This window comes from Loxodonta africana, chromosome 1, assembly GCF_030014295.1.
Source record: "Loxodonta africana isolate mLoxAfr1 chromosome 1, mLoxAfr1.hap2, whole genome shotgun sequence".
In the NCBI taxonomy this organism is placed as follows: domain Eukaryota; kingdom Metazoa; phylum Chordata; class Mammalia; order Proboscidea; family Elephantidae; genus Loxodonta; species Loxodonta africana.
In genome coordinates, this window is record NC_087342.1 from 182819152 (window position 1) to 182838878 (window position 19727).

General features: G+C 38.8%; 1 protein-coding gene across 3 annotated transcripts in view; it reads left to right on the forward strand.

Annotated features, from left to right (window-relative positions):
* DCBLD1 (discoidin, CUB and LCCL domain containing 1) overlaps positions 1–19727 on the forward strand; it is a 72720-nt gene that overhangs the window by 25802 nt on the left and 27191 nt on the right. For 2 of the 3 annotated variants that reach the window (XM_023540229.2, XM_023540261.2), the window contains exons 3-4: positions 17300–17434; positions 18820–18871. In XM_023540229.2, the coding sequence (XP_023395997.1) occupies positions 17300–17434; positions 18820–18871 (187 nt within the window). The remainder of the gene's footprint in view (positions 1–17299; positions 17435–18819; positions 18872–19727) is intronic. The other variant, XM_064290262.1, reaches the window with a different exon arrangement.

Genomic DNA, 19727 nt, shown 5'->3' on the forward strand with positions numbered 1-19727 from the left:
TAGACTCTTCATTAGGAAATGGGTAGTGAATCGTAATCCACTGTCTTAGTCATCTAGTGCAGGTATAAAAAATACCAGAAGTGGATGGCTTTAACAAAGAGAATTTATTTCTACACAGTAAAGTAGGCTAAAAGTCCAAATTCAGGGCATCAGCTCCAGGGGAAGGCGTTCTCTCCCTGTTGGCCTTCTCATCAATCTTCCTCCCCACCCCCCACCATGAGCTGCTTCCCGCAGGATCCCCGGGTACAAAGGAGGCATTGTGCTCCTGGCCCTGCTTTCCTGGTAGTTTGAGGTCCCCCACTCTCTGCTTGCCTGCCTTTCCTTTTAAGATAAAAGTTGGTGCAGGCCACACCCCAGGGAAACTCCCTTTACATTGGATCAGGCATGTGACCTTAGTAAGGGTGTTATGCTTCCACCCTAATCCTCTTTAACATAAAATTACAGTCACAAAATGGAGGACAACCACACAGTAGTGGGAATCATGGCCTAACCAAGTTGACACATATTTTGGGGGGACACAATTCAATCCATGACATGCATTTTTAGCAATAAAACTAAGTAAGTTTTCTTTTTACTTTTTTTCTGTATAAAGTTGTGTTTGTCTTTGATAAAGAGAATATCTGCTTAATACAGAAAAAAAATCACATTCAGTTTCTTCTGTATGGCAGGCATATGCTTGGCACTTACTTATATTATCTAATATCTAGAATCATTACATCCACCCTACAAGGTAAATGTTACTCTTTTTTACACATAGGGAAACTGACACACAGTGAGATGAAGTGGCATACCTAAGATCACTCAACTAGTTAAGGGCTGGAGGGAAGATTTACATCTACGTGTTTGTGGTTCCAAGACAGCCATTTCCACTGTCCCTATCTCTTCAGTCCCACCATGCAAAGAATAAACCAAAAAAAAAAAAAAAAAAACCCCAAACCCAGGGCCATTGAGTCGATCCCGACTCATAGCGACCCTATAGGACAGAGTAGAACTGCCCTACAGAGTTTCCAAGGAGCACCTGGCAGATTTGAACTGCCGACCCTTTGGTTAGCAGCTGTAGCACTTAACCACTACGCCACCAGGGTTTCCATGCAAAGAATACCACAGCTAATATCACCCTCACCAGGTGGACCAGCCCATTGTTAAATTATACAGCAATTTTGTGTAAAACATAAAGAGTGCATGTTATTTTTGGTTCAGGCTGTTCTCAACCAAATATTTAACGATACTCAGAATTTCTCCCTTTTGTGGCTACTATGAAGATTTCCTTGGACCCAAAACACTAACCAGACCTATATTTTAACTTAGTTGAAATGGTCCTCTTGCCAGTTTGTTGTACAGTAATACTTTGATTAATAAAACCTCTTGGGACTGAAGCTCCCTTATTGTTTGGGCACCAAGTGCCTTATGGAAAAATTCGAGAGTTCTCAAGCAGCACCAAAAACCAAAACCAAATCCATTGCCATCGAGTCAATTCTGACTCATAGCAACAGTACAGGACAGAGGAGAACTGCCCTATAAGGTTTCCAAGGAGCGCCTGGTGGATTCGAACTGCTGACCTTTTTGGTTAGCAGTGGAACACGTAAACATTGTGCCTCAAGCATCCCAGACTTCAGCAAAGGGGGAAGAGGAGGCAGAAGTGCTTTCTCTTCCTTCAGCCAGGATTTAGGGGAGGGGGGCGTTCTTGTTGTCTAGCTCCCTGGGAGGGTGGGAAGTACCTCTGCAGTGAGTATGGCCACAGGATCTGGCGTGGCTGAGGAGGGGGAGCCCTAATGCCAGTGCAGGGCACCAGGGATCCACAGCTATATCACCTTGGCAGGCGTTGGAGGGGAGTGCCTGGAAGTGCAGCAGGGAGGGAACTTATGTTCTGGAATATCTCCTGTAATTCTGGTATATGGTAGCTCTAATGATTACATGTGTGGCTGAAATAGCTGAATATAGTATTAGTTTATCTAGCTTGGTTTCTTTCATTAACCAACTGATTGCTAAAACCCATTGCCAAGGGATTTCAAGACTAGAAATTATCAGAACTTGGAATTTGGGGTTAATGTTTTGAAAAAGAATAATGTTTTCTGGCATTAGTGTTTGTAAGCTATGCCAAAAGTCGACATACTTAGGATGTGATTGATAAATCATTGTGAGTATGCTGAAATTGTACAGTTTTCATCATTATCACTTCATTTTTAATATTTTACCCCCCTCTCAGTTTTGTTGTAAATATTTGGTTCATATACTTGAAGCACTTTTATAAATCCACATTCTTGGTAACAAAATGTACTTGTAAACAACTGTGATCGCCCACACCAGCTTTCACAGTAATCAGGCAACTATGTGCTTGATCTTGCTCGTGTTAAAAGAACTGATACAGACAAAATGGGATTATTCTTCTTCTGTTTGTCATGTATTATAATTATGGCTGATATTTTAGATTCAAGCATCAATTCCAAGAATGTGCTTATATGTCTACAACACAGTTCATCTACTATTTCAGAATTCCTTGAAACAACCAAGAAGGTACAAAGTTGATAAAGTGTATCAACTTTGCTGTAGAAGAAATGTTAAGTTTTTTAAAGAGAAGAAAATATGCTATTTATATACTTTTTAAAAATTTTACTTTCATTTATTTTTATTGTGCTTTAAGCAAAAGTTTACAGTTCAAGTTAGTTTCTCATACAAAGATTTATACACACGTTGTTATGTGACCCTAGTTGCTCACCCTATAAAGTGACAGCACACCCTATAAAGTGACAGCACACTCTTCCTTACCACCCCGAATTTCCTGTGTCCATTCAACCAGCTCCTGTCCCTTTTTGCCTTTTCATCTTGCCTCCAGACAGGAGCTGTCCATTTAGTCTCAAGTATCTACTTGAGCTAAGAAGCACTCTCTTCACGAGTATCATTTTATGTCTTACAGTCCAGTCTATTTGTCTGAAGAGTCACCTTTGGGAATGGTTTCAATTCTGAGGTGAAAGGGAGTCCAGGGGCCATGTCTTCTGGGTCCCTCCATTAAGTCTGGTCTTTTTACTAGAATTTGAGTTCTCCACCCCACTTTCTCCTGCTCCATCAGGGACTCTCTGTAGTGTTCCCTTTCAGGGCAGTCATTGGTGGTAGCTGGGCAGCATCTAGTTCTTCTGGTATCAGGCTGATGGAGTCTCTGGTTTATGTGGCCTTTGTTTCTTGGGCTAATATTTTCTCTGTGTCTTTGGTGTTCTTCATTCTCCTTTGCTCCTGGTGGGTTGGAACCAATTGATACATCTTAGATGGCCGCTGGCTAGCTTTTAAGACTCCAGACATTACTCATCAAAGTGGGATGTAGAACATTTTCTTCATAAACTTCATTATGCCAATTGACTTAGAAGTCCTCTGAAAACATGGTCCCCAGGCCCCTGCCCCTGCTACTCTGTCTCTTGAAGTGTTTGGTTGTATACAGGAAACTCCTCTTTTAGTTTAGTCTAATTGTGCTGACTTCCCATGTATTGTGTGTTGTCCTTCACCTAAGATAATTCTTTTTTACTATCTGGTTAGCGAATACCCCTCTCCCTCCATCCCCACCCTCGTAACCATCAAAGAATGTTTTCTTCTGTGTTTAAAGCTTTTTTGAGGTCTTATAATAGTGATCTCATGCAATATTTGTCTTTTTGTACCTGACTAATTTTACTCAGCATAATGCCTTCCAGATTCATCCATGTTATGAGATGTTTCACGGATTCAACATTGTTCTTTATCGTTGCATAGTATTCCATAGTGTGAATATACCATAATTTGTTGATCCGTTCATCCGTTGAGGGGCACCTTGGTTGTTTCCATCTTTTTGCTGTTGTAAACAGTGCTGCAGTGAACATGGTTGTGCATATATCTATTCGTGTGACGGCTCTTATTTCTCTAGGATATTTTCCAAGGAGTGGGATTGCTGAATTGTATGGCACTTCTATTTCTAGCTTTTTAAGGAAACGCCAAATTGATTTCCAAAGTGGTTGTACCATTTTACATTCCCACCAGCAGTGTGTAAGTGTTCCAGTCTCTCCACAACCTCTCCAACATTTATTATTTTGTGGTTTTTGGATCAATGCCAGACTTGCTGGGGTAAGATGGAATCTCATTGTAGTTTTGATTTGCATTTCACTAATGGCTAACAATCATGAGCATTGCCTCATGTATCTGGTGGCTGCCGGAATGTCTTCTTTGGTGATCTGCCTGTTCATATCATTTGCCCATTTTTTCTTTCTTTTTAAATTGTACTTTAGATGAAGGTTTTCAGGACATCTGCAAACAGAGATACCTTTACTTCTTCCTGGAAACCCTGGTAGCATAGTGGTTAAGTGCTACGGCTGCTAACCAAAAGGTCAGCAGTTCAAATCTGCCGGGCGCTCCTTGGAAACTCTATGAGGCAGTTCTACTCTGTCCTATAGGGTCGCTATGAGTCAGAATCGACTTGACGGCAGTGGGTTTTGGTTATGTCTTCCTTACCAATTTGGATGCCGTTTATTTCTTTTTCTAGCCTAATTGCTCTGGCTAGGACCTCCAGCACAATGTTGAATAAGAGTGGTTATAAAGGGCATTCTTATCTGGTTCCCGTTCTCAAGGGAAATGCTTTCAGACTCTCTCCTGATGTTGGCCTTTGGCTTTCTGTAAATGCCTTTTATTATGTTGAGGAATTTCCCTTCTGTTCCTATTTTGCTGAGAGTTTTTATCAGGAAAGTGTGTTGAATGCCTTTTCTGTGTCAGTTGACAAGATCATGTGGTTCTTGACTTTTATTTATGTGTTGGATTACTGTGATTGTTTTTCTTATGTTGAGCCATCCCTGCATACCTGGTATGAATCCCACTTGGTCATGGTGAATTGTTTTTTTGATATGCTGTTGAGTTCTATTGGCTAGAATTTTGTTGAGGATTTTTGCATCTAAGTTCATGAGGGGTATTGGCCTGTAATTTTCTTTTTTGTGGCATCTTTACCTGGTTTTGGTATCAGGAATATGCTAGCTTCATAGAATGAGTTTGAGAGTGTCCTATCCTTTTCTATGCTCTGAAATACCTTTAGTAGTAGTGGTGTTAACTCTTTTCTGAAAGCTTGGTAGAATTCTCCAGTGAAACCCACAGGACCAGGGCTTTTTTTTTGCTGAGAGTTGTAAAATTATGTTTTCAATCTCTTCCTTTGTTATAGGTTTATTTAGTTGTTCTACTCTGTGTGTGTTAGTTTAGGTAGGTAGTGTGTTTCTAGGAATTTGTCCATTTCCTCTAAATTTTCAAATGCTAGAGTACAATTTTTCATAGTATTCTGTTATGATTCTTTTAATTTCAGTTGGGTCTGTTGTGATACCACCCATCTCATTTCTTATTTGGGTTATTTGCTTCCTCTCCTGTTTTTCTTTTGTCAGTTTGGCCAATGGTTTATTGATTTTTGATGATCTTTTCAAAGAACGAGCGTTTGGTCTTGTTAACTCTTTCAATTGTTTTTCTATTTTCTATTTCATTTAATTCTGCTCTAATATTTATTATTTGCCTTCTTCTGGTGCCTCATGGCTTCTTTTGCTACTCTCTTTCTCCTTGTTTAAGTTGTAGGGTTAATGTTTTGATTTTGGCCTTTTCTTCTTTTTGGATGTGTGCATTTATTGCTGTAAATTGACCTCTGAGCATTGCTTTCACTGTGTCCCAAAGGTTCTGGTAGGATGATTTTCATTCTCTTTTGATTCCGGGAATTTCTTTATTCCGTCCTTAATTTCTTCTATAACCTAGTAGTTTTTGAGCAAGGTGTTACTCAGTTTCCATATGTTTGATTTTTTTTTATTGCTTTTTCTGTTATTGATTTCTACTTTTATTTCTTACAGTCAGAAAAGATGTTTTGTAATATTTCAATGCCTCGGATTCTGTTAAGGCTGGGTTAATGGCCTAAAATGTGGTCTATACCAGAGAATGTTCCTTGTGAATTGGAAAGGAAAGTATACTTGGCTGCCATTGGGTGAAGTGTTCTGTATATATCTATGAGATCAAGTTGGTTGATTATGACATTTAGATCTTCCGTGTGTTTATTGAACTTCTTTCTGGATGTTCTGTCCTTCATCAAAAGTGGTATGTTGAAGTCTCCTACTGCTGTGGATCTGTCTGTCTCTCTTTTCAATGCTGATAGTGTTTATGTATTTTGGAGCCCTATCATTAAAAAAAAAAAAAAAACATTGGGTACATATATATTTATTATGCTTATGTCCTTCTGGTATATTGGCCCTTTGATCATTATATAGTGTCGTTTCTTATCCTTTGTAGTAGATTTGACTTTAAAGTCTATTTTGTCAGAGATTAGTATTGCCACCCCTGTTCTTTTTTGATTGCTGTTTGCTTGATATGTTTTTCCATCCTTTGAGTTTTAGTTTGTGTCTTCAAGTCTAAGGTGTGCCTCTTGTAGGCAACATATAGACAGATCGTGTTTTTTTTAATCCATTCTGCCACTCTCTGTCTCTTTACTGGTGCATTTAGTCTGTTCGCTTTCAGCGTAATTATTGATAGGTATGAGTTTTTTTTTTTATGAGTTTAGTGCTGTCATTTTGATGTCTTTTTTGTGTGTGTTGTTGACAGTTTCTTTGTTGTTCCACTTAATTTTCTGTGCTGAGTCATTTTTCTTTATTTTATTTTCATCTTTTTCGTTGTTGCTGATTTTGTATTTGCTGAGTCTTTGTGCTTTTCTTGTTTTTTATTTTGGTGTGTAGAATTGTTAGTTTCCTTTGTGGTTACCTTAATATTTACCCCTGTTTTTCTAAGTTTAAAACAATCTTTTATGTCTTTATATCACCTTGACTTCCTCTCCATGTGAAAGATCAATGACTACATTTTTTAGTTCCTCTTTTTCATTTTAATGTTGTCATCTTTTACATATTAACATCTCTGTTTCTCTATTTTGAGTATTTTAGCTTTGATTTATTTTTATGACCTCTCCATCTGGAGTAATATCTGATTGCTCTCTCCCCTGTTCTAGTCTTGGGTTGTTATCTGATATTATTGGTTTTCTGACCAAAATCTCCCTTTAGTATTTCTTGTAATTTTGGTTTGGTTTTTGCAAATTCCATAAACTTCTGTTTATCTGGAAATGCTCTAATTTCACCATCATATTTGAGAGACTGTATTGCTGGATATAGAATTCCTGGCTGGCAAATTTTTTCCTTCAAGGCTTTGTATATGTCATCCCATTGCCTTCTTGCCTGCCTGTTTCTGCTGAGTAGTCTGAGCTTAGTCTTATTAACTCTCCTTTGTAGATGGCTTTTCGTTTATCCCTAGGCGCTCTTAAAATTTTCTCTTTGGTTTTGGCAAGTTTCATTATAATATGTCTAGGTGACTTTCTTTTGGGATCTACCTTGTGTGAGTTTCAATGAGCATCTTGGATAGGTATCTTCTCATCTTTCACAATCAGGGAAGTTTTCTGCCAACAAATCTTCAACAGTTCTCTCTGTATTTTCTGTTATCCCCCTGTTCTGGTACTCCAGTCACTCTTAGGTTATTTCTCTTGATAGAGTCCCACATGTTCTTAGGGTTTCATTCTTTTAAATTCTGTTATCTGATTTTTCCTCAAATAAGTTGGTGTCAAGTGCTTTATCTTCACTAATTCTGACTTTCATTGCCTCAGTTCTGCCCCTGTGACTTTCTATTGAGTTGTCTAATTCTAAAATTTTCCTGTAATCTTCTGAATTTCTGTTTGCTGTCTCTTTATGGATTCTTGCAGTCTATTAAATTTGTAATTGTGCTCTTCTTTAATCTTCTTAAGTGCCTCTCTTGCTTTACTTCTGTGTTCCTTGGCTTGTTCTGCATTTTGCCTGATCTCTTGAAGAGTTTTGTATATTAACTTTTTGTATTCTGCATCTGATAATTCCAGGAATTTATATTCCTTGGGATGATTTCTTGATTCTTTGTTTGGAAGATTACTGAAGCCACCATGGTCTGCCTCTTTATGTGATTTGATATTGACTGTTGTATCCGAGCCATCAATAAGTTATTATATGTATTTATTTTATGTTTGCTTACTGTGTCCTAGCTTCTTGTTTTGTTTTGATATGCTGCTTGTGTGAGCTAGTTTGATTACTGGCACCTTTGAAACTCTAAAGTCCTGTCACCAGGTGGTTAGATTTGTTACTTGGTATGTGAGTCCAGGACTCTGTTTACTTTTCTTGTATGGATTCAGCTCAGGTGTCCAGATAGTTATCAAGTACGTGGTACAGGTTCTTACCTATGGTCCTAGATGGGCAGGGGTGATTGGAGTAGGCACAGGCATCTGGCTGTAGTAGGCCATCACACGTTGAGCAAGGCAGGGGGCTGATGGCTTCCTCTGAGTATCTGGGAGGAAAGCATGCCCCTGTCCCCTAGAGTGCATAGGTGGGTGGGTTTTGCAGCCAGACTATGGGTACCCAGTGCTGTTGGCTGTATGGACTGGGAGATACCACTTGTTCTTGGACCCCTGTTGCAGGTGAGTAGATGGCGTGGGTGGAGCCACCAGTCCTCAGACCCCTGATGTGGGTAGGTGAGGACCCTGCTTAATAGAATGGTGCCAAATGTCACAAACCTGCCACTCCACCAGATAGCTGGTACAGTGAGGTTAGGCTTCAAGTATATACCCTATTATACTGTGCTAATAAGGGCCTAAGCTATTGAAACGGGCCCACACAGGTCTATGCAGAGGTAAAAGGCAGTCAAAGTCCACAGACCCCTTATTCCTCTGCCTAGGCAAAGGAGCTGTACCTGCCCTAAGTTACCGGCTTAGGGTAGCTGGCAGATTATTTTTTCCTGTTTGTTAATTTGTTCCCTCTCCCAGGCCAGGAGAATGGCTCAGGACAGTTGAAGGGCCCTACTTTTGGCCCAGGGGAAATGCCAATTAGCAATCGTTGAAGCTGGCCATGGGACCTGGTGAAGAGCAGGGAGGGAGTAGGGAGAGAGGTTCTTCCCAAAAGGGATTTTTTGATCCTCGTGGTAGTTTAGACACGTATATTTATCTTTTGCCAGTTGAGGGCTGCTTCTCGCTGGTTCTGGAGGGTTGAGCAGACTCTCCGCTGCTTGGTCTCTCCCGATGTGGAAAATGCATCCTGAACACCATTGCTTGCTTCACCACGCTTGTCAGCCGATCTGGCCAACAGGGTGCCAGTTCCCACCAGGTCAGGTCTGGCAACTCTTTGCTGCTTCTGAATCGCCTCTCCCTCCCCCTGCCACTCAGTCTGATTCCTCAACTTTGCCTTTGATGTTCAGGGCTCCTAGATTGTCATATATAATCACTTGTTTTTTCGGGTCTTTGTTGTAAGAGGGACCACAGGACACATCTGACTACTCCTTCATCTTGGCCCCGCCTCCAAATTTCCCTTTTAAACTGATAACATTTTTAGATAAGATCTAAAAGATGTTTCGACAAGATCATATATGTAATTATCCTGGCCAAAAAAGAAAAAAAAAATTTTTCTTAAGAAGTAGCATGCTTTGCTTAGTAGAGATTGTTTTCACTATAACTAAGGGAATTCTAAGTTTTCATTTAAGAGACCAAAGCAAATGAGACTCCCTTCAAAACAAACAGTAAAGTAACTTTTCTGGTCTAGAATCCACTTCAGGATCATGAAGCATTTAATTGTTACAACTCCTCAAACTCCTTTAATCTGGGATAGTTCCTGGGCCTTCCTTTGTCTTTTATACAGTTTGAAGAGTACTGGCAGTTATTTTGTAGAATGTCTGTCAACTTGGGTTGCTTTGATGTTTCCTCATGATTAAATTCAGGTTATGCGTTTTTGGCAAACATAACACTATCTGCTTTTAAAGTGCTCTTTAAAAGGGTTGTTTACAACAGTTTCCAGCATTTCAAATTGTGAGGTCATATATCTTGCACAAATAAGAACTAAATCTGCATTAAATTTCTTTGCCTCCCTTTGTACTGCTTTTGCCAGGTGGATTCTTTTACATTGAAAATTACATTGACTTAGGTTATTTCAAGCTGGTGTGTCTTCTCCAAACAGTTCTTTGTTCCTCAAAGAGGTCCCTGTAATATGAGTCTTTGAAAGGACTCAAATAGAAGGTGGCACCTTTTCTTTCAGAAGACAGTTTTGGAAAATAAGTTCATCTCGTATTTGGGCATATAAGATAGTAGAAACTTGATTAAGGTGGTCACAGCCATTCTCTGATGGAGCAAATTTATTCTTTAACCTAGAATCTGAAGATTCAAACCAGGAATATATTCGACATCTCTTTAAAATTTTTGTGTGGCACAGTTAAGATTGCTACTTCAATGCTGATTCTCAGTATCCCCCTTTTATATTCATAATATAAAATAATAAAGAGGTTAGTTATATAAAACATTAAAATATCTTGAGCTATGGGGAAAAGTAGGTACTGATTCAGCTATTTAAACCCAAATTTAAAATATGAAATTTCTAATATTGTTTTATTTATGACGCTGCAGAGGGGAGGCTGTGAATTCATACCGAAGATTATTACCTTCAACTTAAAGCTCTTCAGTCCCCCTGTAACTTCCACTCACCCTCTGGATAAGTTTCATCCCCAGTCTTGCTGACCAAAAAGGACCTGGAGAGTTGAATTCACTCAGAGATTTGTTTCTGCTGCCAATACTTGCAGGGGCCTGAGGGGAACTGCCATTTTTGGTTCCTGACATTTCTGGAAGATTGACTGGGTCCTGGGTTTCACCTAAAAGCTGAGTCTTCCCTGATGGGTGGAGTTTGGGGTTGTCCTGGGAGCCCCTGAAAATCTGCCCGAGGAGTCTTGGCAGGAACTTGGTACTGGCCAGTCTTTATAGGCTCAGAGATTACTGCAGGAACCTAATTGTAGTCAGTTAAATTAGGCTGTTCTGCTAGATGATTCGCACTATAGAAAAATCAGGAAGTTCAGGAATTGTTCCCTTACATTTCCTGTGCTTCCACCTCCATTCCCAATATTTTTTTTAGCCATTGTCAGTGACTTGGAAGTATACTGATGTGAAACCGACTGTTAATATTTATATTACACTAGGAACAAGAGGAATGAGAAAAGTAGGAAATAATACTAAGTGTTTTGACTCGTAATTGCATCATAATTTCTGTGATACTATTTTAGAATGATACACATCTGGCATACTGCAGTAAGAGCTAATCATTATGCCTTTGACTGTGGATTTTTTTTTTTTTTTTTAATCCCAAAGAGGAAAAAGCACAGGATTGGCAGGCTCTGTTTTACAAGTGGTTTATGTCTTGCATATGTCTGTAAATTTTAAAGACAAAACAGATCCCTTTGAAGGAATTTCCAGCTTGTGAGAGTTGCTTTGCGTCTCAAACTATCCCAGAAGTGCATTCTTCTCTGCGATTGGGGCTACTTTGGTAGAAATTCTTGAGCAGGTCTGTTTTTTTGTTCCCTTGTTTTTGATTTTATTTTGTTTTGCCTTGCCTTTTATGCTAAGGATGAGTCCCTCGGTGGTACAAACAGTTAACACCTTGGCTGCTAACCAAAATGTTGGAGGTTTTGGGACCACCCAAAGAAGTCTCAGAAAAAAAAATACCTTGACAATTTACTTTGGAAAAACCCTATAAAGCACAGTTCTAGTATGACACACATGGGGTCACCATGAGTTGGAAACTACTAGATGGCAACTGATTTTATGCCAAAGCAAAATATAGAATTTTAAACTCATAAATGCTATATCAGCCAGAATGTGCCACACTAGACATCTCATTAACATAACTGTAAGTCTCAAGTAGGAAAAACTATCGAACTCCTCCAAATACTTCTCTAGAGACTCACCAAGATTCACTTTCAGTAATTGCCATCTTTGGTTGAGACAGATGTAATGGCCTAGCAGGTAGTAACTCCAGTGTTGAGGCACTTCTCGACCTGGGTCTCATAGCCCCAAGGAAAGTCACATCTTTGTCTAAGAATCTGTCTGGTTCATTTATCACCTGTCACTGATTTTTGTCTGAGAACCAGAGACAAAACTCTCCACGGATACCACTTACATACTTACGTGACCATGGTTTTAATGGCACAGCCCAGGAATATCCCTTTTTTATGCTAATTTCCTTCCTTTACAAAGAAAATGGCCCTGAAAATTCTGTAATTTTGTACAATGACCCTATTGCAATTAGCAAGCAAGAACAAATTCTGCCATTTGCCTGCACTGAAGAACCATCTGGAAAACGGACACAGGTCTAATGGCATTTGCAGCTTTAGCATTTCCAAAGATAGTTTATCAGCACACCTCTGAGCACAGATCGAGGCCGGCGCTGCACACCACATTCCTGGCAGCTGATAGTGTGGTGTGGCTGGCTGCGCCGGTGGCACTCTCTGGGAAGGGCTCTTACTTTCTGTTCTTATTTGGGGAACTAATTTCTTATGAGAAAGTCAGTGTTTGCTTCAGGAGGGGCTCCATAAGGCTACTGGAGATCATTAGGCTTTTTGTTTTATCTTACAACAAATTTCTCAACTAGTGGCACAGTGGTTAAGAGCTTCACTGCTAACCAAAAGGTTGACAGTTCAAATCTACCAGCCACTCCTGGGAAACCCTATGGGGGAGCACTACTGTGTCCTATAGAGTTGCTGAGTCAGAACCAACTCGACGGTAACCTGTTTTTAATTTTTTTATTTGGTCTCTCTGTATTTTTCACCACTAAGAGAGTGGTTATGGAGTGTGAGGTGTTTATTTTTTGAACAACATGCATATGTTTTTAAAAACACAGCCTTTTCACAACAGGAACAATAACTTAGTTTCATCAGTTTTAAGATCAAAACCATATACTCACCTCAAATGAACTGGAATAGTTTTTAACCAAGCTTGTAATCCCCAAAGGGAGCAACAGTGGTTAAGAGCTCAGCCGCTAACCAAAAAGTCAGCAGTTCGAATCCACTAGCTGCTCCTTGAAAATCCTGTGGGGTAGTTCTACTCTGTCCTATAGGGTTGCTATGAGTTAGAATCGACTTGATGACAATGGGTTAATGCTCGAGGAGTGTTAGGCAGAGATTCCAAAAAAGTCCTATAAGTTGATGCCCGGATTGTTGGGTTGCCAGAGAATTAAGAGGATCCTGGGCTCAGCTCAGGCAGGTAGTTCATTCTTCCCTGCAGGACAATTTTCTTTTATTCACACATGGAAAGATAAAGGGTTTCCTTCTCAGCTGCAAATGGAACAGTAGCCGCAAACAGGGAATGTGCTGAGAGAATCTGGCCTACTCTGCTCCAAGAAGGCAGCTTCTGTGGTTCCTGGCTCTTTATTCCTTTTGCCAAGGAATCAGCCATTATCTACTGGGTCTTGGTCTCATGTCTGATGCCAAATGCCACGATGCTGTTCTATTTGGTATCACCGATAGCTTTTCCCACAATTCAGGGGCTGCCAATTACATTCCGCAAGAGGTAAGGTATTTATTTTTTTCCTGATTTTCGTGCCTGCCTGATGAACTGTCTTTCTGCTGTACCCAGTCTGATGGGAATTTATGACTACAAAGTGAGAACCTTCTTCTCAAACGAGGACGGAAGTGAGGGAAGGAGGAAAGTTAGCAGGTCCGAGTGCTATAAAACAAGCAGCATTACCAGTTGTGAAGCAAACAGAACTCAGAGTCCTATTTTCAGGTCTGCTGAAGTTCTTGAGAGCCACCCAGGAAGGGCTGGCTAGGTTCAGTCTCTGAATTGAAGCAGGTTTATCAATCTGGAAATATTGTGGTTAGAGTTAGAAGCAACTGGGCTGTCATTTGGGTTTCCAATGAAATTGTCTTTGTAAACATTTAAATACAAGTCTTGTTGTTAGCTCCCTTTGAGTAGGCCCCAACTCATGATGACCGCATGCACAATGGAATGAAATGCTGCACAGTCCTGCATCACCCGCATGATCAGCTGAAGATAGGATCGTTGTGATCCATGGGGTTTTTCATTGGTAGATATTCAGAAGTAAATCACCGGGGCTTTCTTCCCAGTCTGAAAGCTCTGCTGAAACCTGTTCAGCATCATAGCAACGTGCAAGCCTCTACTGACATGACAGCCTCTACTGCAAGTGAGGTGCACTGGCCAAGAATCAAACTCAGTTCTAGACGTTTTTAAAAAGTCGGCATGGAGGTTACTGACAGTGAAATGTATGTTTTGTGCAGGGGTGGGGGGAAAATGGCTTTCTTAAGGGAAGATGTCATCCTCCAGGGAGTCTAGCTGAGAACTGAGAAATTGCTTAGAGTAGACTAAAAGGATTTTTCAGTGGTTTCCCATTAATTAGTTCTCCCTCTTACTGCCAGTCACATTTTTGTATTTTCATCTCTTTTCCCTTTTAACTCAAGGAATGTACTTATTAACTTCCAGACTACGAACAGGAATCTTTATCTGTCAGACCTTCAGACAGGCAGTAATTTGGGTGCTTTGCCATAGGCAACACTGCAGCCAATACTCAACTCCTCTCCCCTACCCCAGACTAAAACCCTCCACTGCCATTGTGATAGTTATGATTGTGATGAATCTATCAAAAGAACTTTTAATGATGACATTATGTAGAGAGGGATATTCTATCCCCTCTAGGATTTTGGTGTATTTTTATGGCATGTTACTAACAATGTGAGAGAGATTGGTGCCTGTGGGGTAAGGGTTGATTAAAGGATTGTGTGTTTACATTTTCTTTCTTTGAACTTCTTCCAGAAATATTTACATGCCTGTCATGATTTTGGGAGGATGCAGCCGAAGTAGAGTTTTACTGTGTTAATGTGTTTTTGTTTTAGGAAATCATATATATTGCTCAACAGCTCAGGGTGGCAGCATACGCTTTTACCTATTTGTGTAAAATGTATATGATTTTTGCAACCTCTTCTTTCAACTGTTTCATTTAAAAAAAAAAAAAAAAAGCCAAACAAGTTCTTTCTGATAATCCATTTAGTTCACAGTTTTTATTAGAAGTCATTGAAATGCTATAGAAACTTAAGTAGAGATTACTATCATCATCCTGATTTGGAGAAGAGTAGGTATGTTATTATTTCCTCCTGAAAAAAAAAAGTAGGTAGAAAAATATTCTAATTTATTAGTAGCAACAATTTACTAATTATTTCGTTTTTATTCATAGGTTTGCAAAGCCAGTAACTTCACCTGTTTTATCTGTGCAAAGAATAAACAAATTTTAAATATATGTAAACCAGATAAATTATCAGTTAGTGTAAAAGTCAAAAACAGTAATCTGACTCACTTTAATGTTGTAAAAATGCTTATCTTTCTACTTCATTATATAAAAACAGGTTTGATATAAATCACCCACCTACCATGCTTGTGAACACTATTAAAAAAAAAAAATAGAAATTCACATATCCATCACACTCATACTTTTCTTCTTTTTCTGGTATCTCCACACTTTTCCTGACCTCTCTCTCTATGATACCACAGAATTAAAAATATTTTATGTACCTTCATAATAGTTTGGCTTTTAAAAATTGACTGTTACAAGTAGAAGAATGTTGAAATTAAATTCAAGTCAAAAAATATTTGGGAGGCTGCCATGTGCCAGTTACTATTCAAGCTGGTGAAAAAAAAAAAATGATGAATAGAAAAGTCTCTGGCTCCATGGAACCTAGTCTAAAGGGAGAATCAAAAATTTGTTTTTTTTAAAAATTTATTCAGTCATTCTATTTAATAAGTACTCATATAGCTTTCATTGTGTGCTAGGTACTGTTCTAAGTATAGGCAGTGCCCGGGATATGAGCGTCCAACTTACAAATAACTCGTACTTAAAAGTGGACTGCCATAAAGGCTATTATATTAAAAATTTGAGTTAAATACAATAGTTCATCGTAATAGACATATGCATTACTTGGTGACGCTCATGAAAACATTGCATGGTTTGGAAGTGTTTCTAAAGTGTTTTATATGCATAGAATGGTAAAATATATACATATATACTAAGACAAACATTGGATTAACTGACACTAAATAAGAACCCAGTGTGCCTCTCCCAATTTACCTACAAATTCAACTTAAAGACAGACTTAGGAATGGATCTCATTTGTAACCCGGGGAGTGCCTGTAATTTACAAGTATTTAACTCATTTAAGTAATTATATGTGATGAGCATAGCAAGAGAGGTAATTGATTATTTTTTATTTAAATTTCACTGTAATTTAATAATAGGGGACAACAGAGAAAAGTGATTTGGGGTGTGAAGCTAAGCACCCAGCCCTTCTCTCCCAACCTATCACATGTTCAGAATGTGAAACCAGGACCAGGAGAGAAATGCTTCGTTGGGTTCACGATCTTTTCCTGAATCTTTATACAGTGTGGGCCCCATTTTTGTTTTGGTTACTGGAACTTAGTTTTATTCATATTGAGTTGGCCCTTTCTGCTGTGTCCCAGTTTGGTTGGTTCCCTGCCTCCACTTTCCTTGACCTGATTGTTATTGCTGTTGTTGCCATTGACTATTTCCACACTGTTTCCTTTTAGGAGAAGTTGACGAAGAGTGAGTCTTACCAAAATTTGCTTGTTAATCCCTATTTTCATAGAGATATTATTATATTAAATTTTACCATGGTTAAATATAGATAACAAAACATTTGACATTTTAACCATTTTAAGAGGTTATTGTTCTGCATACGTGATTTTCAAAATGACCATTTATAAGCCAAACTTTAACTATATTAATATAGGGAAGGTTATTTTTAGCTCCAAATCTAATTTTGTCTCCTAGAAGTTCATTGAGATTCCTACTCCTTCTCAAGAAATTTATTCTAGAAACAATTTTATAACCTTAATTGCATAATTTATAATATGCTATTACAAATGCCTTTAGAAATTATTCTGCTTTTGTATAAACCTTATTTTACAAATCAAAATAAGTTATTTATGTTAACCAGAAGTTACTGTAAGAGAGAGAGAAATGTGTACACTGCATGAGAATAAAATTTTTACCATGCATTGTACCTTTAATTCTGGAACCTCCTCGAAAAAAGTGAATTTGTGAGTTTTTTTAAGCAATGTTAAGAGTTTTGCAGAATATCATTTTTGCGATAAAATTTTCTTTACTACCTAATGTATTTGACCTTTGTTTGGTAGTCTTTTTGTTAAAGACATAACCTATCTTTCGGCTTGTTCACAGTTAACTAGTTGCAGCTTATATCTTATCTAGAGTAAGTGTATATAATCAATTAAGCCAGTTTTCTCCCTTGCCTTATCAGTATAACCAAGTTCACAGCAGTCACTAATTATCAGTCTTGGTGTTAAACAAAATATCAGTTGAGTAGATTAGCATCTTACATATGGTTTTCTGGTAAATTTGACCTTTAAGGAAAAGAATGTGTTATAGTCCAATTCTTGGTGCTGGTCTGAATTTTGAAATATGCCACAAGTGTGCTTTGTTTTTAGGTCCATATTGTGGAAGTATGACTGTTCCCAAAGAACTCTTGCTGAACACAAGTGAAGTAACTATTCGCTTTAAGAGTGGATCCCACATTTCTGGGCGGGGTTTTTTGCTGACCTATGCCAGCAGCGATCATCCAGGTATAGCAGAAGAATCAACACAAATCTGTAAACCTTTATCTTTCTAAGAATTCCTCTTGCTACCTATCATCATCTCTGGACAGAATTGTGACCTCAGGTATAGAATTAAGATATAAGGGAAGTGAGGAATGCAACATCATTGTAAGTAGAGAAATCTGAAGTGAATAATTTTATAGTATGTATTAGATTGATCAGCTGACTTACGTGTGATAAGGCCGATCTCTTTTTCCAAGAAATCTTGGATGGCATGTTTTGGGGCAGCCCTCTTGACCATTTTGAGGCCTGGCAATTCTCTGGAGCCCTCCTCTGTTCCCCTTCTCCCTTCAGAGAGTGGGTATTATAACTACAACCCCCTCTACCAGCGTACCTACCTAGGAAGCACATGCAGTATTAGAAGGATGAGGAAGACAAGAGTGCCCTAAGTATGGTGGAGCTGAAACTTGAGCAGGAAAGAGGGGAGCATGAAAGCTGAAGAAAGAAAAGTGTGGACTTCCATCTAGGCCTTTTGTACCCCACTGTAATTATTGTAGTACATTTCATGTTTGTTTACAGTCACTGGGAAGAGAAGTATCCAGAATTTCTTCTCTCAGTGTCTTATGGCAGAAATATCCCAGAGAGAGACAAACTATTCAGTTCCCTTCTAGTCTATCTGATCTGACTGTTCCCAACAGGCCCAGCATGGCCAGCGTTCACGATACGTTGCTCCCTAAGAACTGTTGAAAAGCTGACAGAAAGAAACAATTATTGCAACAAGTGTGGAATATTTCAGAAACTGTCCTAGGTTGACCTAAATGCATAGAGCCCCGCGGAATCTTAGCTTACCCATTGCTGAGTGTTGGTTCGGTTCTATAAATTAGAGATGAATAAACTGAGCACTCTCTTTTTAATTACCTGGCGCTGATTGATCAAAGCCAATATGCTGTTGGTGGTCTTGGTAAACATCTGCTTCTGTGACGACTCAGATGCCACTGGCTAAATTGTTAAATTAAAATATTTCTGGAACCTTCGGTATGAAGCACATTTGGCTTTTGAAATTGTTTTCCTCCTGCTAAAGAGGTTATACACACAACTATTGTAGACTTGTAGCAGATAGTAACTAACCAGTGTTGCTTTTTCTGTTGGAAATAGATTCTGTTATTATTCACTGGACCAGCAGTGAAAAACCATCCTTGGTGATAGAAAAGAGAGATGAAGAACTGATTAAATACTGGGGACATTGTTCTCAGTTTTGATTTATTTTTAAACAGAAAAATTCAGTTCACTAGGCCCTGAGTGAATGCTTTTTAAAAAAACCGCCCTTTTTTTATTTAAAAAGAAACGTTTAGCGCATGAGTTTCCTAACTTCCATTCAGTCTGCTAATTGTAATTATCTTTATTTATGACAGATTTAATAACATGTTTGGAACGAGCTAGCCATTATATGAAGACAGAATACAGGTAACTGTAGTTGTCCTCAGCTGTGATGCAATCATATGTTGCCGAACGTTTGGTTTTCCTTGACGTTAACCAGATATAGTACCTTATTCATACACACACACACACAGACACACACACACACAGACGTATATATTTAATCAGCCATGTTTTAAATAAAGAATAATAATTGAAATGGTTTCTTCCAGAGCAGGCGTTGGCAGACTTTTTCTGTGAAGCTTTAAATAGTAAATATTTTTGGTTTTGCCAACCACACAGTCTCGGTTGCAACAATTCAGCTCTACCATCATAGGGCAAAAGCAGCTATAGGCAATACATAAACAAATGAGTATGGCTATGTTCCAGTCAAACTTTATTTAAAAAAAAAAAAAAGTGGATGGCTGGATTTGGCCCTTAGGCCACAGTTTGCTGGTGATGACCCCTGAGTGCCACTATAGTACCAATGTGCTATTATTGAACCTAGAATGTGTTTTTTTTTTTTTTTTTTTTTAACCTGGCCACCATTTGTAGTGACCTTTATAAGGAGAAGGTTCATTTTGTCTTTGTTTTGGGAGAAGGTTCATTTTGTCTTTGTTTTGGGAGAAGGTTCATTTTGTCTTTGTTTTGGGAGAAGGTTCATTTTGTCTTTCCCACAAGGGAGAAGCCTACTGAGAATAAGGAGGTGACATTTTTCATCTCAGCTTTAACTGGAAAAATTACTTAACCTCTTTGATGTACATTTCCTCACCTATATAGTAGGGTAGAAGGAGCCCTGGTGGCACAGTGGTTAAGCTCTCAGCTGGTAACTGAAAGGTCAGCAGTTCGAACCCACTAGCCGCTCCACAGGAGAAAGATGTGGCCGACTGCTTCCGTAAAGATT